This window comes from Manis javanica, chromosome 5 (genome assembly GCF_040802235.1).
Source record: "Manis javanica isolate MJ-LG chromosome 5, MJ_LKY, whole genome shotgun sequence".
Classification (NCBI taxonomy): domain Eukaryota; kingdom Metazoa; phylum Chordata; class Mammalia; order Pholidota; family Manidae; genus Manis; species Manis javanica.
In genome coordinates, this window is record NC_133160.1 from 51,847,944 (window position 1) to 51,871,145 (window position 23,202).

The window sequence follows — 23,202 nt, forward strand, 5'->3', positions numbered from 1 at the left end:
TCTATGGTTTTCCTCCTGAATTTTTCCACATGCTTGGTTGGGTCCCTAATAGTTTTTTCTTTATATAGTTTGATATTTGGCTATCTAAAAAACAAATAAATGTTATTTTGTTTCCATTATGGATTACCTTTTCAGTATAAAGTGAGCTACTTTATCTGACTTGTTGCTTTTCTCCCTGCATTATTTTATCTGACATTTTTATGATAAAGTGAGAAAAAAAAGTAAGTAAAAGTCTAGAACCATATGGAGCAAAAGATTCATGGTAATTTTCAAGCAATGGGATCACACTGGTTTTTTTTTTCTGTGTTTTTTTCTAAAATTTTAACCTGTTGCTTTCTAACCAGATGTTTAAGTATTTTAACAAAGCAACCAAGATTGGAAGCTGCTTAGTCCCTTCATTTTGTCTGGGCCACTCATTGTCTCTAATTGCTTTGTATCAGTTAGAATGCAAGTTCAGATGTGTTAACGGTTACCCCAAACAACAATGGTTTGACACAAATGATGAGCTGGTGTGGAGATTCTCCTCCCTAGCGTCATTCAGGCTTTAGGTTCCTACCAACACACTTCTGTCCATCTCTAGGGCATTGTCTTCACCTGCATAATCCTGGACAGGTCACCCATATCTACAAAAGAGGAAGGAAAAAATATACTCCTCTTTTAAGTGTTGGATCCAAAAGGTGCATGCAACTTCTGCTCAAATTGCACTGGATACAGTTTAATCACGTGGCCATATCAAAGGCAAGAAACTGAAAAATAATAGTCTTTAGTTGGTTGGCTGTGTACCCAGCTGAAAATTCTGCTGTAAAATGGAAGAACGAGTATGAGAGGGTACCTGTAAATGTCTGCTCCTTCCTTCTGGGGGCAGAGGCTTAAGTAGATAGGAATGTCTCTGGAGTCCTGTCTTACCATGGAAACTGCATGAAACAGGAATGAAGGACAGAGAAGAAGGGTGAAGAGAGATGAGAACCACAGAGAGTTGTTAAAGAGAACAGCTGCCCCTCTGTCTCCCCACTGCTCTCCTTTGTGATCCTCTATCTTCCTTGTCCTGTTCAACAGCACTTGACAGTTGATCCCTCTCATCTCCTTGAAACACTTTTCCTCAGCTGGTTTCCAGGACACCACACACTGCTGAGTTTCCTCTGCCTCATCAGCCAGCCTGGCTCTGTTTTCTCTACTGGCTGCTTCTCATTTTTCCAGCCTGTAACCTGGAGACCCCTGGGATTTCATCCTTGGGCCTCACATCTCTCTACTCCTCCTCATTTCCCTAGTGATCTCCTGGGTCTAAACACAGGTCTCTCTAAATTTATATGTCCATGCCAGGCCAGTTATTTCCCAATTCACATATGCAGCTGCCTGCTGAAATGTGTGATGGCATCTCAAATCTAATATGCTGCAAATCAAATTCCTGATACTCACACCAAAACTTGTTTTCCCTTCTCCATTTTAGTAAACAGCTACTCCATTCTTCCAGTTGCTCAGAGTATCATTTCCTTTCTTTTTCACATCCCCTATTCAATGCCGGCAAATCCTATCTTGTTCAGCTTCAAAATAGATAAAAAATTAAACCATTTCTTACCATTTATCCCACTACCTATTTATTCTCAGCTGAAGTCATCTCCCTTCTGACATCTCTTTTTGTCTTTGTTTGCCCCGCAATCTGTTTTTCACACAATGTGTGAAATTATCCTCTTCCAATGTAAGTCAGATTATGTGAATGTGTGGCTTCACACTGGCTCCATATTTTGTTTTAATTAAAAGTTAGAGTACTTATAAAGGTAGCATTTTAATTTCATCACCTACTAACCTCCCCCTCATTCATTCTGTTTCAGCACACTGGCCTCCATGCCATTTGTGGAAATCATGGGCCTGCTTCTGCTCAGGGCTTTAGTGCCTGCTGTCCTCTCTGTCAAAAATGCTCATTCCTCAGCTACTTACAACTCTCCATTCACTTTGTTCTGGTCTTTGTTCAATCATTATCTTTTAAGAAAAGCCTTCCCTGATCACCCTATTTACAAATAAAACCTTCCCCACCATCAACACTGTATTCTTATTTCCTGCCTTATGTTTTTCCAGTATTTAGCATCCTCAAATGATATGTATAATTCACTTATTTATTTTGTTTTTTGTACATTTACATCCTGTATGATGTAAGCTCCAAGAGGACAGTGAGTTTTATCTGCTTTGATCATTGCTGTATCCCCAGCACATGAAGTAGCATTAAGCTTAATAAGTATTTGATGAATGAATGAGGTGACCACATGACCGTTCTGGCTAGTGAGATGTAGGGGAAGTCTCCAAGAAGAGCATCTCTTCCCGCAAAAACTCTTAGGCTTTACTTACAACTCTAAAGGAATTCTGAACACTGGATACACAGTGTTTTGTGAAAGTAGAGAAAGTTGCTTTTATTCTGTACTCACCAATATCTACTGAGACCAAATAGTTGGTGATTTCTCTGCTATGTGTGTGGATGGATGGATGGATAGATAGGTAATAGATACAGATAGATAGATAGATGATAGATAGATAGATGATAGATAGATGATTGATAGATAGATAGATGATAGATATAGATAGATAGATAGATAGATGATAGATAGATAGATAGATAGATAGATAGATAGATAGATAGATGATAGATAGATATTCTCTGCTATAGGTGATTTCTCCATTTATAAAGTGTGAATTCCCAATATTTCCCTGTGAAGGAAGTGGTGACCACAGCAGGTCGCCAACCAGAAACTGGCTGGTGCCGGAGACTTACCTATTGTTGCTTCAGCTGCACCATCTCTGGGGCCCAAATTAAGAGGCTTTGAAGAAAAAATTAGGCCAGAGCAGCAAACCGTCCACTTTTTTCCCAAGTGAGTGATGTGCATGTGAGGATTAAAATGTGGCTTGGAAGCAGCAGTGCATTTTCACTCTCATCCTTCGTCTTTCACTCTTGTCTTGCTTTTACTGCATGAGAATTGAGGGAGGAAACCATGTACCCTGTGCCACCATTCACTCACTAGTGAAGACTACAGATGTAGAACCTTAGGTTCTGGTGGTCATACCATAGCTGACAGGGACTTGTGCAGGGATGGGGCATTACACCTGCTGCTGGAGGGCTGCCGGAATTCTCTGTCCAGGCTCCACAGCCCTGGTTAGCAAGCTCAGCTATCCACAAATCCCAAATCTACTTCTCTGTGTGTGAACCTTACTGATGGGAGTCCCTATTGGCAGGATGACCCATATAGCATGAAACTATTGCATTTGGGGGACTCAGTGACATAATTGGGAATGGAGAATTGCTACTGACAAGACAAATGGAGCTGGCTGAGCTGGGTGAGGATCCCTCCGAACCAAGGAGGAAAGACGAAATATCTTTTACGGAGTAGTGGAGTAGTGCATTTACTTTCCTCTGTTGTTTCTGGGGTGGGTGATCATTGAGGCTGGCAGAGAAAGGTCAGCACATTACAGTCTGTCAGCTGCTGCCTGTCTGAAGGGTGACTGGACCCAGCAAGGTGCACATGCAGCTGTGTCAGGAGGGGTCACTGCTGCCTGCGGCCAGGGATGCAAGACTCTGAGAACCACACACTTAAGCAGCTTGCTGGATTTCAAAGACTAAACCCTCTGCCCTAGACTAAAGCTAGTGTGAGCCAAGGCAGGGCTAAATTAAACAGCAGGAGATACGACTGGGACAGTATTTTAATCACTGTATTTTCTTTTTCCAGTTTAAAAGTGAATCTCAAGACTTTTGCTCTCAAATCTAAAATACCAGCCTTCATCTCTCCCTTCAGCTTTAAAGTTGTGTAGGCAAACGTTTGCCACATATTCGGATGCCTCGGAAACATCACAAATACTTCTGGCCCTGCTCTTTTCCTGTTGTCCAGACTGAATACCAGTTTAGAAATCCGTTGGTCATGTCAGAACCTGGCAAGGATTCTAGTCTCCTCACTTTCAATTAGTAAGTCTTTCCCATAAATGCTCTCAGATATTTCTCATATTCATCCCTATTTCCTAATCTTTTCTGCCTTGGTTTACTCTCTTAACATCTCTCACAGGAAACTACTGATCTATAGTGTATCACTACAGCTTCCTAGCTGGTGATTTCTCCAGCTCTAGTTATGCCTTCCTGGAACAATCTTCTGGATGGTCTCCAGAAAGATCTTTCTAATGCACAGATTGTGCCTAATAGTCTTCAGCCATGTTTCTCAATTGAAATAGTTGTTCCCATGCTAGTCTGTAGAGGGGTTCCAAGATGTACGTCATCTGAAAAAAAATTGGGGAAAGGGAAGCAGAGAGTGACTCCTTTATCTTTAGAGTAAAACAAATGTTTTAACTATACTTGCTGTGGTGATCATTTCATAATGTATACAAATATCAGATCATTATGTTGTACACCTGAAACTACTAGGGTGTTATATGCCAGTTACAGCACAATTTAAGAAAATAAATTAATGAAAATTAAGAAAACTCCTAAATATGTACTGTGGAATGAGCTATAAAATTTGTACACATTTTAAAGAAACTTCACAGAAATTTCATGACTGTGGTGGCCTATTTCAGGTTATGCCTTCCAATGGTGGTATCCCTTTCATACAAATTTACTGCCATTAGAAGTTTTTTAGAAGAAAGGTTTGAAAACCACTGATTTACATGGAAAAGTTCAAACTCCTTATCATAGCTTATCAAAAAGATTATCATAACCAGATCCCTCTTTTAATATCACTTCTGAATTTTCCCTGAAATAATGAGCAGCTTCTAGGTCTGTAGGACCATGTATTTAAACACCTCTTTGCCTTTCCCACACTGTGCTCCAAGCAAAGGCCTTGCCTTGCTTTCCTTGACCAAGTCACACTGCTTCAAGAGTCGGCTCAAGCATCGTATCCTCCAGAATCTTCCTCCAACGTTCTCTCTTCTCCTCCAAGCTGCCTAAATTCTGTTCTCTGTGCTTCCTATTGTCACACCAGCTAGGGCTTCAAACCTTGTTCTGCGAGGCACGTGTTTTCTTCAGGGGGATAGCTTTCATTTTGCTCTCCCAGAAAGGGCATTTTAAAGTGAACACGTGGACTTCTTCCAGGAGCACTTTAGCTGTCTTAGGAAACAGATTCATCTGAAAGGTGAGATTGGTCAGACCTGACTTCTATAGGCTACATCGACAAGGCAGCAGAATTGCTTCCTTGAAAAGGCAACTTTCTCTTACCTGTCTTACATACTCTCTAAAGCTGGGCCAGCTCTCTTCACTTTTTCCTCTGAAGTAAGCCCAGGTGGTAGGTCATCTCATTGTGGGTGTGGCCTCACTGTTGTCCAGCTTCTCCTTCAATAATGGGGTGGGAGTAGGGGTAAGTTAACTTGGGTGGGCATGTAGGATATCTCAGTGCACTCTGACATAGACCCATTGTCAGAGAACCACAGATACAGCTGATAGCCCCTCTTGAGGGCTGGAGTTAATCTATGTGTATTCTTAATTAGTTAAAACCCAAGAAAAAGGAAATCTTTCCATCAGCCTTGAATAAAATGAAGTATGAAATTACACAGAGAGAAAATATGTCAGTGAACTTACGTCTGTACTTCTTTTGTTTTTGTGTATAGTGGTTTCTTTTCTGTTTGGAAATTTAGATTTTATGCTTTCTGATTTTTGTGCATTTCTTCCCAGTAAATATGAGAAATCAGTACTTTTTCTCTTATTGTGAATATGCAAAATGCAGAAATATTTTCAGAAATATCACAATGATTTAAATTATCAATTTAGTTAGTTCTACCAGTTAGCCTATAAACTTCCCAAAGGCAAGAACTGACCATATCTTTTTTTTTGGTTTTGTATTTCCATTGATAGAGAGCAATATAAGAGTTGTTTATAAGAACAATATAAGAGACAAGTAAGAGGTGTTTACTTTCTTTTGTTAAATTTTTTCTGATTATAGAAGCAATATAACATGACTTTTGTTTCTAGAAAACAATTTTTTACATTAAATATTCTTCTACAAGGTGTTGTAGTACTCCATAGTACTCAACTGATAAATGACTAAATAGTAGTCCATTGATAGATAATACTTACTAGACATTTGTCAAACAGTACTTTGCCACATGCTTTACATGCATTATCACATTAAATCTTCTCAACAATTCTGAGGCAGGCATTTGTATGTATCTATTTACATATGAAAGAACAGAGGATAACAAAAAACTAATAGCTTGCCCAACATCATACCAATATTAAGTGGCAAAACTGGGATCCAGTTATATATGATTTAACAGTAGAGCCAGCAGAACATTTAAAGGAATATTATGTAATTTATTCAGCATATTTCTATTGGGCATTTAGGTTGTTCCTGATTATCTTACAATGATGAATAATGCTCTCTGTTGAAAATCCTTAGAGCCAAGTCTGTGTACATATTTCTGATATTTTCTTCAGATAAATTCTTAGAAGTGAATTTTTTGGCCGAAGTGGTTTTTGCCTCTAATTGCAAATCTAATACATGCACAAAATGGAAAATTGGAAATCTTAGAAAAATACAAAGTAACAAAGCAAAACTACTGATAATCTCACCTTTCAGATTTTACTATTTTTAACATTTCATTCTTTTTTCCAGTCTTTTATGTGTATATATGTATATATATATACATGCTTTATATGAATATACACTATATGTATATACACCATATATAGATATACATTGAAGCATATATTTTGTATTTTTGTTATACATTATAGAAAAGTATACACCATTGCTACATGTATAAAACTATATGTATGTTTCTTTGCAGGTAACCAATTAATTAATTGTAGAAACCATATTTTGGAGTTTAAGGAAAATATTCTACACATAAAAAACAAAACTGAAAAAAATCACCACAAACTGATGAAAGCCTTGAATAAAATGAAGTATGAAATTACACAGAGAGAAAATATGTCAGTGAACTTACATCTGTACTTCTTTTGTTTTTGTGTATAGTGGTTTCTTTTCTGTTTGGAAATTTAGAATTTATGCTTTCTGATTTTTGTGCATTTCTTCCCAGTAAATATGACAAATCAGTACTTTTTCGCTTATTGTAGATATGCAAAACTCAGGTAAGAGATATCACTGTAACTTCCTCTCATCTGCACCTCAAAAATGGTCTTACCGTGTTTCCTCTCTTTATGAATTGCACCACCATCCATGATCCATCTTAAGAGATGCAGCCAGAAACTGGAGCATCATTCTCCTCCCTCTCCCTCATGTACACTTCCATGACAGTTAATAAGCAATCCTGTTGACTCATAATCCTATATGTCTCAAAAATATGTCCACATTTTCCCACCACTATCTCTACTACTCTAGTTAGGCCAACTTCATGATTCATCTGAATGACATCATAACACTATTTTTTCTTCTATCTCCAGCTTTGTCCAGACCTTTCTATTCTCACTGTGGCCAAAGTGGAGCCTATACTTCCCTGTATATCAACCCTTAGTGGCTCCCATTTCTCTAGGATGAGAAGTCCTGCCTCCTGCTTCCCCCTTTGTAGTCAAATACTCCCCCAATTCTTAATCCCTTGCAACCACCAATCTGTTCTGTTCTTATAGTTTTTCCCTTTTCTAGGATGTAATACAAATGGAACCATATAATGTGTAACCCTTTGAAGCTGACTTCTTTTACTTAACATACATTCATCTAAGTTTTTGTCTAACCAATTGTTGGTTGCTTTTTTATTGCTAGGTAGCTTCTCATTGTATGGATGTCAGTGCATAGTTTATCTTTTTACCAACTGAGGGACATTTGAGTTGTTTTCAGTTTTTTTTGTGATTACAAATACATGTTGCTATGAACATTCATGTACAGGTGTTTCGTACAAAGAGAATTTTCATTTCTTCTGGATAAATATCTAGGATTGATGGGCATATAGTAAGTGTATGTTTAACTTTATGAAAAACTGCCCAACTGTTTTTCAGACTGCCAAAGCAATTGTACATTTGCAGCAATGTATGAAAGTTCTAGTCACTCCAGATTATTGTAGTCATTTTAATGTTATGGTATCTCAGTTTTAAGTTGTATTTCTCTAGTGATGAATGATGTTGAACATTTTTTATGTGCTTAATTGCCATTCATGTATCTTCTTTGGCTAAATATTTAAATTTTAAATCTTTTGCACATTTTTTAATTCGATGGTTTGTTTTCTTCTTGTTCAGTTTTCAGAGTTCTGTGTATATACTGGATACATGTCAGATGGATATGTGATTTGGAGATATTTTCTTCCCCAGTCTGTGGCTTGTCTTTTCATTCTCCTTATGGACAAAGCTGGAGATAGAAGAAAAAATAGTCCTTCAGAAAGCAAATATTATTAATTTTGATGAATTACAATTTACCAGTTTTTCTTTTTATGTATTCTTTTTGATGTTGTATCAAAAAACTCTTCACTTAGCTCAGAGTCATAAAGACTTTATTTTATTTTTTTAATTCTACAGTTCTAGGTTTTAGATTTAGTTCTGTGAAGGTTTGAGTTGATTTTTATAAATGGTGTTAAATATAGGTCAAAATTCAAATTTTTTCATGTGGATATCCATGTACTCCAGTACCATTTGTCAAAATAAACTGTCCTCTCTGCATTGAATTGCCTTTGCACTTTTTCCAAAATCAGTTGACTGCATTTGTATTGATCTATTTTTGGATTCTGTATTCTGTTCTATTGGTTTATAGATCTCTTTTTTCTGTAATACCACACTGTCTTGATTATTGTCTGATATGTTATAAATTCAATTGGGTAGTATGAGTCCTCTAACCTTGTTCTTTTCTTTAAGAATTATATCAAATGAATGATACAAATGGAGTCATTAAATGTTGAGGGGCTATAAAAACTTTTAAAGATACAAACTTTAAAGGTATGATATAAATCAAAGTAGCAAAACAGATCAATTATAGTATGCTTCAGTCTACTTTATTTGGAACTAACATTTCTATTAGTTTCTGGTTTTATAGCTCATAGTGTTAGGCTTAAATTAAATGTTACTTTTTAAGTAAATATGAATCAATTTGAACTATGTTTTATAGGCACAAGATTTTGATAATTCATTTTTAATGGTATTTCTCTTACATATTGAATACTAAATTAATCTGTAAATCTAATTTTAGAAATTGTGCTAGAGGGAGAAAAATCCCTATAGTTGTGAGCTCAGAAGCCCTACTTTTTCTCTTTCAGTTGAAAAGAATGTGAATACCTTGGGTAAGGATGAAACAGTACCTAAGACATTTGAAGTCTTAAAGTTCTTTTTTCCTCATCTAAGGAATGTAGGCCGTATTTATCCTGATTTAATCATTGGCAAAGAGAAAACAGGAGGTAAGAAAAGAGAACTGAAAGATCAAATAAAGATATTTTGATCTTTTAAGTTTTAAAATGTAATGCATTAATAAGATTATGATACTGACCTCCATATATAGACCACTGGCCTATCTGGCCTTAATTTGGATGACCAGAAATTGATATATTGTCTGGAAGAAAAAGTAGTTTAACCAAAATTTGGAGATGAATTCAAATTCAGTTTTATTTTAATGAAAGTAAACATACATTAAACTCCTGCTAAGTGCTTAGCAATTCTTGTCTCCTTTGGTTTAATAAATTCATTCTTCTCTGGTTATTTTCCTATTTCCCCATCTTTCTGGGGGCTCAGGTCAGCAAAACTTTACAGAAGAGATGATGTTTGAGCTAAGCCTTGAAGAATGAATTCAAGTACACCAGGTATACAAGAAGGGAAAAAGCATTTGAGTTAGAAGCAGGGATATTAGGGCAAGTCTCAGAATGTTTGCTGTGGTTACAACCCTCATTCATTCTAAGGAGTGAATTGTTGCAGGCCAGGGGTCAGCAAACTACAGCCCACAAACCAAATCTGCCTGTTCTTACACAGCTTTTTGGACAATGGCCATACTCTGTGTTCACTTGTGTCCTGTGGCTGTTTTTGCACTATAATGACAGAATAGTTTCGACAGAGACAGTATGACCCAAGAGCCAAAAATGTTTACTGTCTGACCCTTTGTAGTAAAAGCTTACTGAGCTTTGCTCTAGCTAGTTCCTTGGGAATAGGTAGTGCTGCTCTACATCACAGGCCTCTGACAGGCCTGTTGTGTTGGGATAAGGGTGCCAGATGACTTAGTTAAACATCTGTGTTCCAGGTACTGAGTTACTGTTCTATTTCACTATCTCCCGGTCCAGTGTAGTAGAGCCTATGATTTCTATATTTTTTACCTGGGAAAACTGAGGCTTAGAGAAATTAAGGGACTCTGAAACACACTTCTAAAAGTCTTTAATCATGTCACATTCCCTCTTAGGAGTATTTTGAATGTGGTATGTAAGTAGGCACATGCACATGTATATACATTGTGCGGATGTATGAAAGAATACATGCTAGATAAAGGCTAATTTAAGGAGGAGGAGGAGTTGAAAGATGCAGAAAAAAAAGCAGTACTAGGAACTATAAAATATTAGATACCAAGAACAAGGACACTTTGGTTGGGTAACTATCAGAAAAGCTAAGGAGAAGCCCATGATACAGAGTGAAAGGAAGGTGGGAGAGATGTTGGTAATTGGGAAGCAATAGAACTCCTTGTGTAGGGGATTGGAGTGTTGAGATAATCCAGTTACCAGAGGTATGGTAAATCCTGAATAATTTTTGTAATTACCAAACTATTTTCTGATTTTCAACAATGCTGTGTATGATGATCCTTCTTTCAGGCCCCTTTTGTTGACTTTCTATAGGTTCTTGGGAGGATCAGCTTGCATATAAATCTTCATTACCAGAGGTACTTTAAGTGGTAACACATAAAACATTTGTAAAAGCATTGTAAAAAGGGCATGGCCTACTGGGGAACCTGTCTTCAGTCTTATTTATTCTATAACTCCGAGTATATGTCAAATAATTTCTGCTGTTTACCTTCCATAACTATTTTTAATTGAGCCCTTCATTTCTTGCTCCGTTTATTGAAATAGATTTTGCTCGTGGCTTTAGTATTACTAAAGTCAATTCATTCTTCATAGTGTCCTCAGAGACACATACTAAAATGCATAACCCATCATGCTCAACCTTGCTTACAATCCTTCAGTAGATCCTTAGTACATACAGGATGAAGTAAGTCCTTGACATGGTATGGGCACAATACCTATATCTTTCAAATCTTGATTTCTACCACCCTTCCTCCTTCCGAGCCACACCAAATCACTTTCAATCCCCACAAACAGGCCAAGTGATGCCTACAATGAGCATAGCACCTTCTGTCAGCCCACAACTAACTTTTCATGTAAGTTTCTAATCCAATATGGCAGACAACTTCTTTGTACCATCTTCCATGTCCCCTCATCTAACACACTTCTACCAGGTCTGGCCCTGGGGTTAGAATGGTGATTAAGACATGCACCTCATCCTCTTGGACACAAATGAGAAAACAATTATTATACAAAGTGACCAGTGCAGTGATAAGAGAAAGACATGGGTTGGGCAAGTAATACCTGGAGAATTAGGGAAACCTTTGTGGCATCTCAACTGAGACTTAGAGGGTAAAAAGAATTGTAATAGGCAAAATAGGGAAAAGGTGGGTGATGGATGGCAGAAAAGTTGAAGATGATCATCCAGGTAGAAGAAAAGATGTGTGAACGACCTAATGGCACAGAGCCTGGACAAAAGTGTGGCCTGTATGCACAGTTGGGACTGGAGGCTATGGACACATGGGGCAGAGGCCAAAAAATAAAGTGGGTTGGCCATTCATTTATTCATCCCAAATTTATTGACATTATTATGTACCAGTAATTAGCACTGGATTTATAACGGTGAGAAAGAGACAAGCAGTATCTGCCTTCACCAAGCTTACATCAGGCTAGGAAGACCAATGGACACCAGCAAAAAGTATAATCAGTACTACAAGAGATGAAGTAAGAATACGTAGCTGGTACACTCCACCTAATTGAGAAAGAATACGTGGTATTAGCACGAGGAGCCTGAAGAAGAGTGCTTGGCAGGTGCAAAGGCCTGGAGATGAGATAGTGTCATTTGGTCAGTCTGAGAAGCTGAAAGACATTAAGACTGGTTTGGGGAAAGAGCAGTTGAAACAGATAAGACAGGTTGACAAGGTCAACTAAGGGCCTTTCAGACTTTTGTAAAAGTATTCCTTATCCTAAAGCATGGAAGCCATTCCAGGAATTGCGTTTTAGAGTGAATCCTGCAGTTTGAAAGTTGATTCCTGCTTCACACCATCTGTAAAAATTAATTCCAGGGGGACTGTAGATCTCAATATAAAAGACAAATAATAAACCATCTAGAAGATATTCAGGAGAACATCTTTATGATCTGAAGATAAGCAAATATTTCTTAATGGGAATCAAAAAGTGCTAACTGTAAGAGAAATAACTGATAAATTACACTATATTAAAATTCAGAATGTTTCTCAAGAGGTAAAACATTGAAAGGGTGCCTGAGTGGGAGACGACATTTGCAACACAGAAAGGACCAAAGGTTCATATTCAGAATCTATGAAGAGCATCAACAAATCAATAAGAAAAATACAGTCAACTCAAAAGAGAAATGGGCAAGAGCTTAAATAGAGATTTTACAAAAGAATACCCAAAAGCCAATAAACATATGAAAATATGTTCAAACTCAATCATAATCAGGGAAGTACTGATTTTAACTTTCTCACTGAAGTTCAATATATTTTCTTAAACAGATGCTTCTCAGTTGTATAGTAGGGCCCTGATTGTTTTGACAGTTTTTCCAGTTTTATTAAAAAGATTTTTGGGGAGAGGATTTTCTGAATTCCTTTGTTAGTCATTGTGGGAGTCTTTATTCCCACCTTAAAGGTGGGAAGATTAAGGCTGAAGAGAAATTGGGATGTGTATCTTGCCCAAATTCGTACAGTCAAGGAACTGGTATGGCCAAGATTGTCTGGGTAGTCTTCACTGATAGAATCTTCTTATCTATTTAGGATGACATGGGGTCTCTTCTTCCAGTGCTTTTGTCATTAATGGGCAATAAAAGTCACACAGGGGCATGGATTCATTCCATCAAATGATTTGGAAATTACTTCATACATTTTTTTCACAGATGAAAATATTTCATAGTATTTTTCCTATTTGGGGCTCTAGCATCTCCTTAGGAACAAGAATAGAGAATCAGTCAGTGTGTGGTATTCTGTAACCAGTCAGATAAAAACTATAATAAATTAAGAGTGGTTAGTTTTATTTTTCACTATTGAACCTCCAAGAAGAGAGTCTTGGAGTCCCTTTAATGCATTTACTAACAAACCACAGCAAACTGGCATTTACTCAAACAGGAAATGAAATGTATGATAAACATTAACGGTTGTTTGCATTGTATTGGTAATACAGTTACAAACACTCTTTTTATGACCATACAACTAAACCAAACATAGGAAGAAGCATAGATATTAATGATAAATTAGGTTTTTCTCTGCGGTTTGAAATGATGATTCCATATTCCTGTTTCCACTCTCGGTGTTTCCACTGTTAGCAGAGGAAATCGTAGTTACCTGAAGCAAACACTGACCTCTGTTATCTCCAGGATGACTCTTTTGGAAGAAAAGGACTCTGTGGTGATTGTCTCTGTTGCAGATGTATGTATGAAAAATAAGTAGTTCTCCGCACACCCAACCTGCACTATCCAAATACTCTTCCTCTTTGGTAGTCACTGTATCATTTCAAATATTTTTTATTAAATTTAAAAAAGCAATTCATAGATGCCATATTTTGGATAGCAGAAAATGTATTTAATACCTGTTTGACACCACCAAGAAGGAATTAAAAGTCACTCTAGAAAGAAAATATAATGGTTCCATGTGAAGAAGTAAGATAGCATTGTTCCATGTCACTAGGAGCCTACATACTATATGGTACAGAAATTATGTCTACAAACAGAACATTAAAATTGATGCTAGAGCGGTAAAACCTGACCAGTTCAAGGAAAGGTTGGTATATAAAAATCAAGAGATGATTTAATTTATATTAAGTATAATAACTACTGGTAATTGAGGGACTCCTTCCTGTATCTGAAGGATTATAGATAATTTTTATATACATTCTTTATAACCTGCATCACATCCCTATAACAAAGGCGTTGTTATCCTGATTTTACAGACGAAGAAACTGGAACTTAAGTAAGTAACTTAACCAGTAATTAACAGAGCAGATTCAAGCTTATCTCTCTGTAATGTCCCCAAAGATTCATATCTTGCCTGTAATGCTGCATAAAGGTTAAAAGTACTGTAGAAATAGTAACACTATAGGACCTTTTGGAGAGGGACTTAGCAATGTGTATCAGATTTAAAGTATGTATATCCTTTGTCAAGAATATGACAGAATACTACAGTAGTTGAGAACACAGACTGGCTCTAGATTGCCAGGGTTCAAATGGCAGCTTCTCCTCTTCCTGGCTTGTGAACTTGAACAAATTACTTAACTTCTCTATGCATCACGTTCCTTCATCTGTAAAACAGTGATGGTAATAATACCTGTCATAGGATTGTTTGGGCAATTAAATTTGCTAATATATTTAAAGTATTTAGAATGGTGTGTGATACATAGTAAGTGTTCAATAAGTAATTACTTCAAGGATTTCAGTGCACTATTGCTTTATAAAAGCAGAATGTTGGAAACAATCAAAATTATCAACAAGAGGTTGATATGGAATACTTATGTCTACATTGCAACAATCTGTAACAACTGGAAGAATGAATAGCTATATATTCACTGACATAAAATGATGTTCATATCATATTGCTGAGTAAGAAAAGTTGTAAAGCATCACATCTAATATAATACGATCTATGTAAAATGTAATAGAAAGAATGAAAGAGGAAAAAATATACAGACAGATGAATGAATAAAGAAAAAGAGGATGAGCAAGTCTTGGAATGATGATCTCCAAAATATAAATAATGGTTATCTCCAGATGTTGGGAGTTAGAGCAATCTTTATTATACATTCTTTATTCTTGTCTCTATAGTTTGAATTTTCTGTAATAAACATGACTTTAAATGCAGGAAAAACTCTATAAACAAAACAAACAATAGAAGGACTAATAGGAAAGTATAAGTAAAACATTAATCATTCTCTCCAACTTTAATTTCTTAATATTGGAAGCAAGTGCATAATCTCCAAAATACTTTGTCACAAGTCTCTATTTCTTTTCTTTATTTATATGTGTGTTTTTGTGTACTGTTTTTTAAGTGTAAATAATGCGTGAATTGTGATGTAGAAAGAATGAGGTATTTTTGATATTCAAGTAAGCTCTTTTAGACAGAAGGGTATCTTAAATTCTTTTACAGAAGGTGAAACCCCTAGAAATGATTGGACATAATAGCATTCCACACATAAATGAGATTTATGTGGAGCAAACATATATTGGTAAAACCATGAGACATGCTTAGTTTCAGTAAATTTTTTTCTCACTTTTAGAGTAAATGAAGATTATTTAAAATCTGTTGTTAATGTGATTAGAAAAAAGTAAGTGCTGTCTGATAAATTTTTGAATAGCTGTTCTTTCATTTTTTCTATCCAATTATTAATGATCATACTCTTTTTAATGAGTGTGAGCTGTGTGGAAAGAACCTATAGTTCTGTCTAAGCTGTGATGATGTATATTTTATAATTTTCCCCAATTTCTTAGATTAACCACTTACTAAAATCCTTATTTTTTCATGAGAATAGTGTCTGTTCCCCATGAAATCCATCACCTCTGAGAGAAGCCTACTAGGTTACTTTGAAAATATCCTTCTGTTACTTCCTGCATGAAGTTACGTTCCCTGCTTATGCCTGCAGTCTCCTGTATGCAGCCTAGGAGATGCAAGCACATACTGATGAATCAATACATGATGTTATTAATCAAGCAAGATGCTGTGAAATGGATGCACCCTTCCAAATCCTTGTGTTCAAGTGGGCAATATAACTGGTAGAAAGCGAATCACAGCAAGGAAAGTAGTGTTACATATGACATATGTAAAATGTGATGGAAGGAAGGAGGGAAAAAGACATAGAGACAGATGAATGTATAAAGAGAAAGAGAATGAGCAAACCTTAGAATGATGATCTCCAAAATTTAAATAATGATCATCTCCGGATGTTGGGAGTTAAAGGAATCTTTATCATACCTTCTTTATTCTTTTCTCTATTGTTGTGTTATGGGGAGGGCAACATTAGAACATACCAATGAGGAAGTGTTTCACTCTACCTGCAAATGTCAAGAAAGACGTCCTTGAGAAGGTAATAACTGAGTTGAATAGAAAGGTATAACCAGACATTCTTCAGGCAAGCAAAGGAGAAGGGGAGTGCTTGCTGAATAGAATTGTTTGAGAAGGCAGAAAGGCCAAAAAAGGAGATGGAAATACAAGCATATCCTGGGCTGTGCATGTTTGGGATGAAGGAGGAAGGGTTGGTGGGAGATAAGGCAGGCTGCGATGAGTTCAAGAAGAGCTGTACATACCATGCTTAGGAATATGCACTTCATGCAACAGACTAGGGCTGCAAATGTGGCTGAATCTTGCTAATAGACATGTTTGGATTAGCCAGCAAAGTGTTTTGTTTTGTCTTGTTTTTTTCCTCACCAAACATCTTAGCTGGACGAGGCGAAGTTATGCCAGTCAAAAGAATTTCAGCTAGTTATTGTAGAATGAATAGAACAAGAAAAGTCACCATTTGAAACAACTGATTCAGGCATATCATTAAGTGGCAGGTGGTTGGGGAACCTTACTAGGAAGGTGTACCTATGAGCATACAGTCATGAAAATTCTTGGCAGTTCAGATAGAAGGGATTTAATACAAAGGATTTGCCAACAAAGTTTACAAGGCCTGAAAGAGCAAAAGGGAGAAGGGAAGGTCTGGGAGAAGCATCATGGGGGTGGAGGGGGTGAGATTACACCCAAGACTTGACATTGGGCAGCACCTGCCATTGCACTGCTGGAAATTTGGTGCCAGCAGGTTACTTGTGGAGAACATAAGTTGAAAATTTTATTTGATGTATAAGAATACTTACGTCTTGCCAAGAGATGCTCAGAGACAATATCACTGGTCTCAAAATGGCTGTAGTATTTTGTTGGACTTGAAGATCAAGTGTACCAGAGAATATGCCAGATGAGTCAAAAAAAGATTCTAGTGTTGATAAGGATATCAATAACAATCCAGCATTAAGAGTTGGAATAAAATTGTTTTACTTTTTGTGAGAATCAAATAAAACTACAATTTAAAATGGCATATTATAGAATATGCCATTTTAAATATGTGATTGTATCTAAGTTATGTAAACTCACAACTTTTCATTTGCTACCTCACCTTTTATATATTTAATTAGCCAAAAGCCCTTTTTCTAGGTCTTCTCACTGGGGTTAATGACAGATTGCTCTGTATTTTATTGACTCTAAATTTGAGAAAATATATTGTAATTTTAAAAGGACCCAACTAAGGTTATACATAACCTTATGTGAAACTATATAACTGTGTAGAACAAGTTATATAAAACTATAGAACTGTACAGTTTCCATTTAAATGAATTGAAGGTAAAATCATTCCTTTATAATGGCAACAGTGCATAGTTATACTATTTACTTGAGTCATTGGCAACTAGCAATTCTAGTATCATTTATTTCAAGAATTTTTGATGTTATCCATAACCTAACAAACTAGAAAAGTTTTAGAGAATCCTAGAAAAGTATCACCACACAGGATTCAAAGGGTCTTGTTTAATAAGACAGATTTAATAAAACTGAGCCTGGAATCTTTCCATCAGGAATGAGAAGTTGTACCATCAAGGTAGAAGTTACTTGTAACTTGACCTTTGCTGCTTTTGGACTTCAGGTGAAATTTTTTCTAGATAATTTTTTTATAAAATTTACTTATTAGCTTCTATAATTCAAACTTTTATAATTCTATATACACTGTAACTTCATGTTGTTTTCACTTGCCTGTGCTATTCCAAGTTGCTCTGCAAAATCTTAAAGCTTAAAATTACTAAATTTCACTTTTAAAAATGTAGACATTATGTTACTAATATTTACCCCAAAGCAAACCAACAGAAATCCCCATTGTTTACTTCTATGCCAGCATTTTCTACTCCCCAGGGAGCATACTAGAATTAGCTTTAAAAAATCTTTCCATTCAAAAAAAGCTATACCATTAAATCAGAGGTCAGCCAATAAGATGGCCATCTCCTACACTCCAACCAAAACAAATAAATAACCAAGAACTCTTCCCCTGATGTCTGGAGCCTGGAAATAATCCAACTGTGTCCCTTGAAGAATTCTTTTCCTGCAAGGTATGTATTGCTAATCCATTTTTACAGATGATGAAATTAAAGGCTAGATAAAGGAAATGATTTGCTCGAAGTTTGAAAGTGAAGTAAGTAAAATTGGTACAGAAATTTTTCTGGGTCTAAACCCCACATTCTCTCTAGTACATTATGCTACTCTTACCTCATGCTCATGATATATACTTATTATAAAACATTTGGAAACCATTTAAAAGGTAAATGAAAGGAATGCAATAGTCCACATTCCAATGACTTCCATCTGAAAAAATATGTGCTTTCTTCCTTGTATGTTCGTGGGGGAGGGAGGGAAGGTTGTGTCTTATTTATACATGTTCAGGCAGTCCTTGATTTGCATGAGGGAACAGGGCCATACAAATGATTGTGCAGGTTGAAACCATGCAAGGTGATAATAATAATTGATGGGAAAAATTACAATTGTTCCATGAACTTTAAACATTTGTCAAAACATTAAATTTTCTCTGTCAACTAACAATGTAAAGAAAAATAAAAAATACTATAAGGCTAATATTCATTTAGTACACTGTCATTTAACACATGAGACTCGGAGAGAGGAAAAGATGGCAGTGTGAGTAGGGTAGTGGAAATCTCCCAAAACCATATATATTTTGAATATACAGCAAATACAACTATTCCTAAAAGTGTGACCAGAAGGCACAGCACACCAGCCAGTCTGCATCTGCGAGAACCAAACATCTCACAGAAAACGGTAAAGTACAAAGGCACAACCTGGAGGGACCTGAGCACTCCCCCAACACAAGCTCACTGGCAGAGGAAAAGAATCAGAGTGCAGAGAGAGTAGAAGTACAGGACTGCTAAATAACCAGCCCTAGTAATCTGCACTGGGAGCACAGACACACATTGTGGATATAGTGGTATAGTGGATATTAGAGGAATGGAAAAGCAAAATCTGAGACTAAGACTGTGAACAGGTTTCCACAGCCAGCTGCCCTAGGACAAAAGAAAAGCAGGTGCTTTAAAAGTCTTAAAGGGAATAGGGTTTAACAGGTGGATAGAATCTTCCTGGCACACTCAGCCCAGCAGGTTGAGAACTTTAAGGAACTTCAGGTGCCCAAGCCCCCTGGTTGGCACTGCAGCTCGGAGGTCCCTCACAGCAATAAACAGCCTGCAATTCCTCCCTCACTACTGGCACCTGCAAGCAAACTGGCTGTCCCTGCCATTCATGCAGACCAGCCAGAGAGCAGACATGCCTACAACAACCACACAGCTTAGCACAGAGGCTTCTTCCTGCACATGGCTAAACGGTGCAGACCCAGGGACTGCTCCCTGCCCGCAGTTGACTGATACAGACAGTGGAGATGGATACAGATACCAGGAGGCATGAAGAGGCTCTGTTTTCATGGCAGAACACATGCTGATGGCCTGCGACCCCCACCATTGCCCGAGGCCATCTCAAAGGCTGCCTCACCCATGGCACCTTAGGGGAATAACCCAGAGGCTGCTCGCTGCATGCAGTTGACTGGCATAGACAGCAGAGACCAGGAGACACAAAGGAGCCTTGTCCTTATGGCAGACCTATGCGCTGCTGGCCTGCGACACCTGCCAGTGCCCTAGGCCATTCTGAGGGCTGCCCCGCTGACAGCAGCCTAGGTTATTAACCCAGAGGCATCTCACTGTGTGGGGTTAACCATCACAGACAGCGGAGACAGGCAAGGCAAGCATGTAGGGAACTTGTTCTCCCAGCTGACACATGTGCCACTCGTCGGCGACCACTCCCATCCTCAGGAAAAGGTAAAAGAAACTTGTTCAATCCAAAATCCCTCAAACACCAAAAAGACGGTTAGTGATACTAAAATCACCAATTTTCCGGAAAAAGAATTCAAAATAAAAGTCATACGCAAGTTGATGGAGAAATATTCAAGAGCTAAGGGGGGAATTCAGGAGGGAGATAATAGAAATGAAATAGACAATGGAAGGATTTAAGAGAAGACTGGATGAAGTGAAAGAGACTGTTAATGGAATAGAAATAAGAGAACAGGAATATGGAGAAGCTGAGGCAGAGAGAGAAAATGGGATGTCTAGAAATGAAAGAATATTGAGAGAACTGTGTGAGCAATCCAAACGGAACAATATTTGCATTACGGGGTATCAGAAGAAGAAGTGAGAGAAAAAGGGATAGAAAGTGTCTTTGAAGAAAGAATTGCTGAAAACTTCCCCAATCTGGGGAAGGAAATAGTCTCTCAGGCCATGGAAGTGCACAGATCTCCCAACATAAGGAACCCAAGGAGGACAACAACAAGACATGTAATAAATAAAATGGCAAAGATCAAAGACAAGACAGAGTATTACAAGCAGCCAAAGAAAGAAAAAAGATCACCTACAAAGGAAAACCCATCAGGCGATCATCAGACTTCTCAGTAGAAAACTTAAAGGCAAGAAGGGAATGGCATGATATATTCAATGCAATGAAACAGAAGGGCATTGAACAAGAATACTCTATCCAGCAAGATTATCATTTAAATTTGAAGGAGGGATTAAACATTTCCCATAGAAGCAAAAGTTGAGGGAATTTACCTCCCACAAATCATCGCTACAGTGTATTTTAAAGGGACTGCTCTACATGGAAATATGCCTTAGGCTAAATAGCTGTTACCAGAGAAAATAAAACCACACCAAAGGAAGTAGACCAACTAAACACTAACTAAATGCAAAGTAAAGTCAGCTATCCACAAAGTCAAGGGAAACACAGAGTACAGAATAAAATACTTAACATATGAAGAGTGGAGAAAGAAGAAAAAGAAGGGAGATAAATAATCATCAGACTGTGTTTATAATAGCGTAATAAGTGAGTTAACTTAGATGGTTAGATAGTAAAGTATCTGCCCTTGAACCTTTGGTAACCACGAATCCAAAGCCTGCAAAGGCAATAAGTACGTATCTATCAATAATCACCCTAAATGTAAATGGACTAAATGTACCAGTCAAAAGACAGAGAGTTACAGAATGGATAAAAAAACAAGACCCATCCATGTGCTGCTTACAAGAGACTCACCTCAAACCCAAAGACATACACAGACTAAAAGTCAAGGAATGGAAAAAGATATTTCATGCAAACAATAGGGAGAAAAAGCAGGTGTTGCAGTACTTGCATCAGATAAAATAGACTTCAAAACAAAGAAAGTCACAAGAGACAAAGAAGGACATTACATAATGATAAAGGGGTCAGTCCAACAAGAGGATATAACCATTATAAATATCTATATGCCCCAAACAGGAGCACCTACATATGTGAATTAACATATGTGAATAACAGAATTAAAGGAGGAAATGGAATGCAATGCATTCATTTTCAGAGACTTGAACACACTACTCACCCCAAAGGACAAATCAACCAGACAGAAAATAAGTAAGGGCACAGAGGCACTGAACAAGGCATTAGAACAGATGGACCTAACAGACATCTATAGCATATCCCACCCAAAAGCAGCAGGATACACATTATTCTCAAGTGCACATGGAACATTTTCCAGAATAGATAACATACTAGGCCACAAAAAGAGCCACAGTAAGTTCAAAAGGATTGAAATTGTACCAACCAAGTTCTTAGATCACAAACGTATGAAACTAGAAATAGTATAAAGAAAACAAAAAGGCTCACAAACACATGGAGGCCTAACAACATGCTCCTAAATAATCAGTGGATCAATGACCAAATTAAAACAGCAATCAAGCAATGTATGGAGACAAATGGAAACAACAGCACAATGCCCTAACTTCTGTAAGACGCAGCAAAGGCTGATCTGAGAGGAAAGTATATAGCAATCCAGGCCTATTAAAGATGGAAGAACAATCCCAAATGAATAGTCTAAAGTCACAATTATTGAAACGGGAAAAAGAAGAACAAATGAGGCCCAAAGTCAGCAGAAGGAGGACATAATAAAGATCAGAGAAGAAATAAATAAAACTGAGAAGAATAAATCAATAGAAAAAATGAATGAAACCAAGAACTGGTTCTTTGAGAAAATAAGCAAAATAGATAAACCCCTAGCCAGACTTATCAAGAAAAAAAGAGAATCTACACACATAAAAAGAATAAGAAATGAGAAAGGAAAAATCATTAGGGGCACCACAAAATACAAAGAATTATTAGAGAATACTATGAATGTCTGTATATATGCTAACAAACTGGATAACCTAGAAGAAATAGAAAACTTTCTAGAAAAATACAACCTTCCAAGACTGACCCAGGAAGAAATAGAAAGTCTAAACAAACCAATTACCAGCAATGAAATTGAATCGGTAATCAACAAACTACCCAAAAACATAATGACCAAACCAGATGGATTCACTGCTGAATTTTGTCAGACATTTAGAGAAGATATAATACCCAGTCTCTTTAAAGTTTTCCAAAAAGCTGAAGAGGAGGGAATACACCCAAACTCATTTTATGAAGCCAGTCTCACTCTAATATCAAAACCAGGCAAAGACACTACAAGAAAAGAAAACCACAGACCAATATCCCTGATGAACATAGATGCAAAAATACTCAACAAAATATTAGCAAACGGAATTCAAAAATACGTCAAGAGGATCATCCACCATGATCAAGTGGAATTCATCCCAGGAATGCAAGGATGGTACAACATTCGAAAATCTATCAACATCATCCACCACAGCAACAAAAAGGACAAAAACCATATGATCATCTCCATAGATGCTGAAAAAGCATTTGACAAAATTCAACATCCATTCATGGTAAAAACTCTCAAGAAAATGGCTATAGAGGGCAAGTACCTCAACATAATAAAGGCCATATATAAGAAACCCACAGCCAGCATCATGCTTAAAAGCGAGAAGCTGAAAGCTTTTCTTCTAAGATCAGGAACAAGACAAGGATGCCTACTCTCCCTATTTTAATTCAACATTGTACTGGAGTTCCTAGCCACAGCAATCAGATAACTCAAAGA

General features: G+C 37.1%; 1 protein-coding gene across 1 annotated transcript in view; it reads left to right on the forward strand.

Annotated features, from left to right (window-relative positions):
• MGAT4D (MGAT4 family member D) overlaps positions 1–23,202 on the forward strand; it is a 48,216-nt gene that overhangs the window by 11,784 nt on the left and 13,230 nt on the right. The window contains 6 exon segments of the mRNA XM_017676318.3: positions 6,751–6,899; positions 7,737–7,746; positions 9,160–9,297; positions 11,990–11,998; positions 13,450–13,578; positions 15,417–15,462. Coding sequence (XP_017531807.2) covers positions 6,751–6,899; positions 7,737–7,746; positions 9,160–9,297; positions 11,990–11,998; positions 13,450–13,578; positions 15,417–15,462 — 481 coding nt within the window.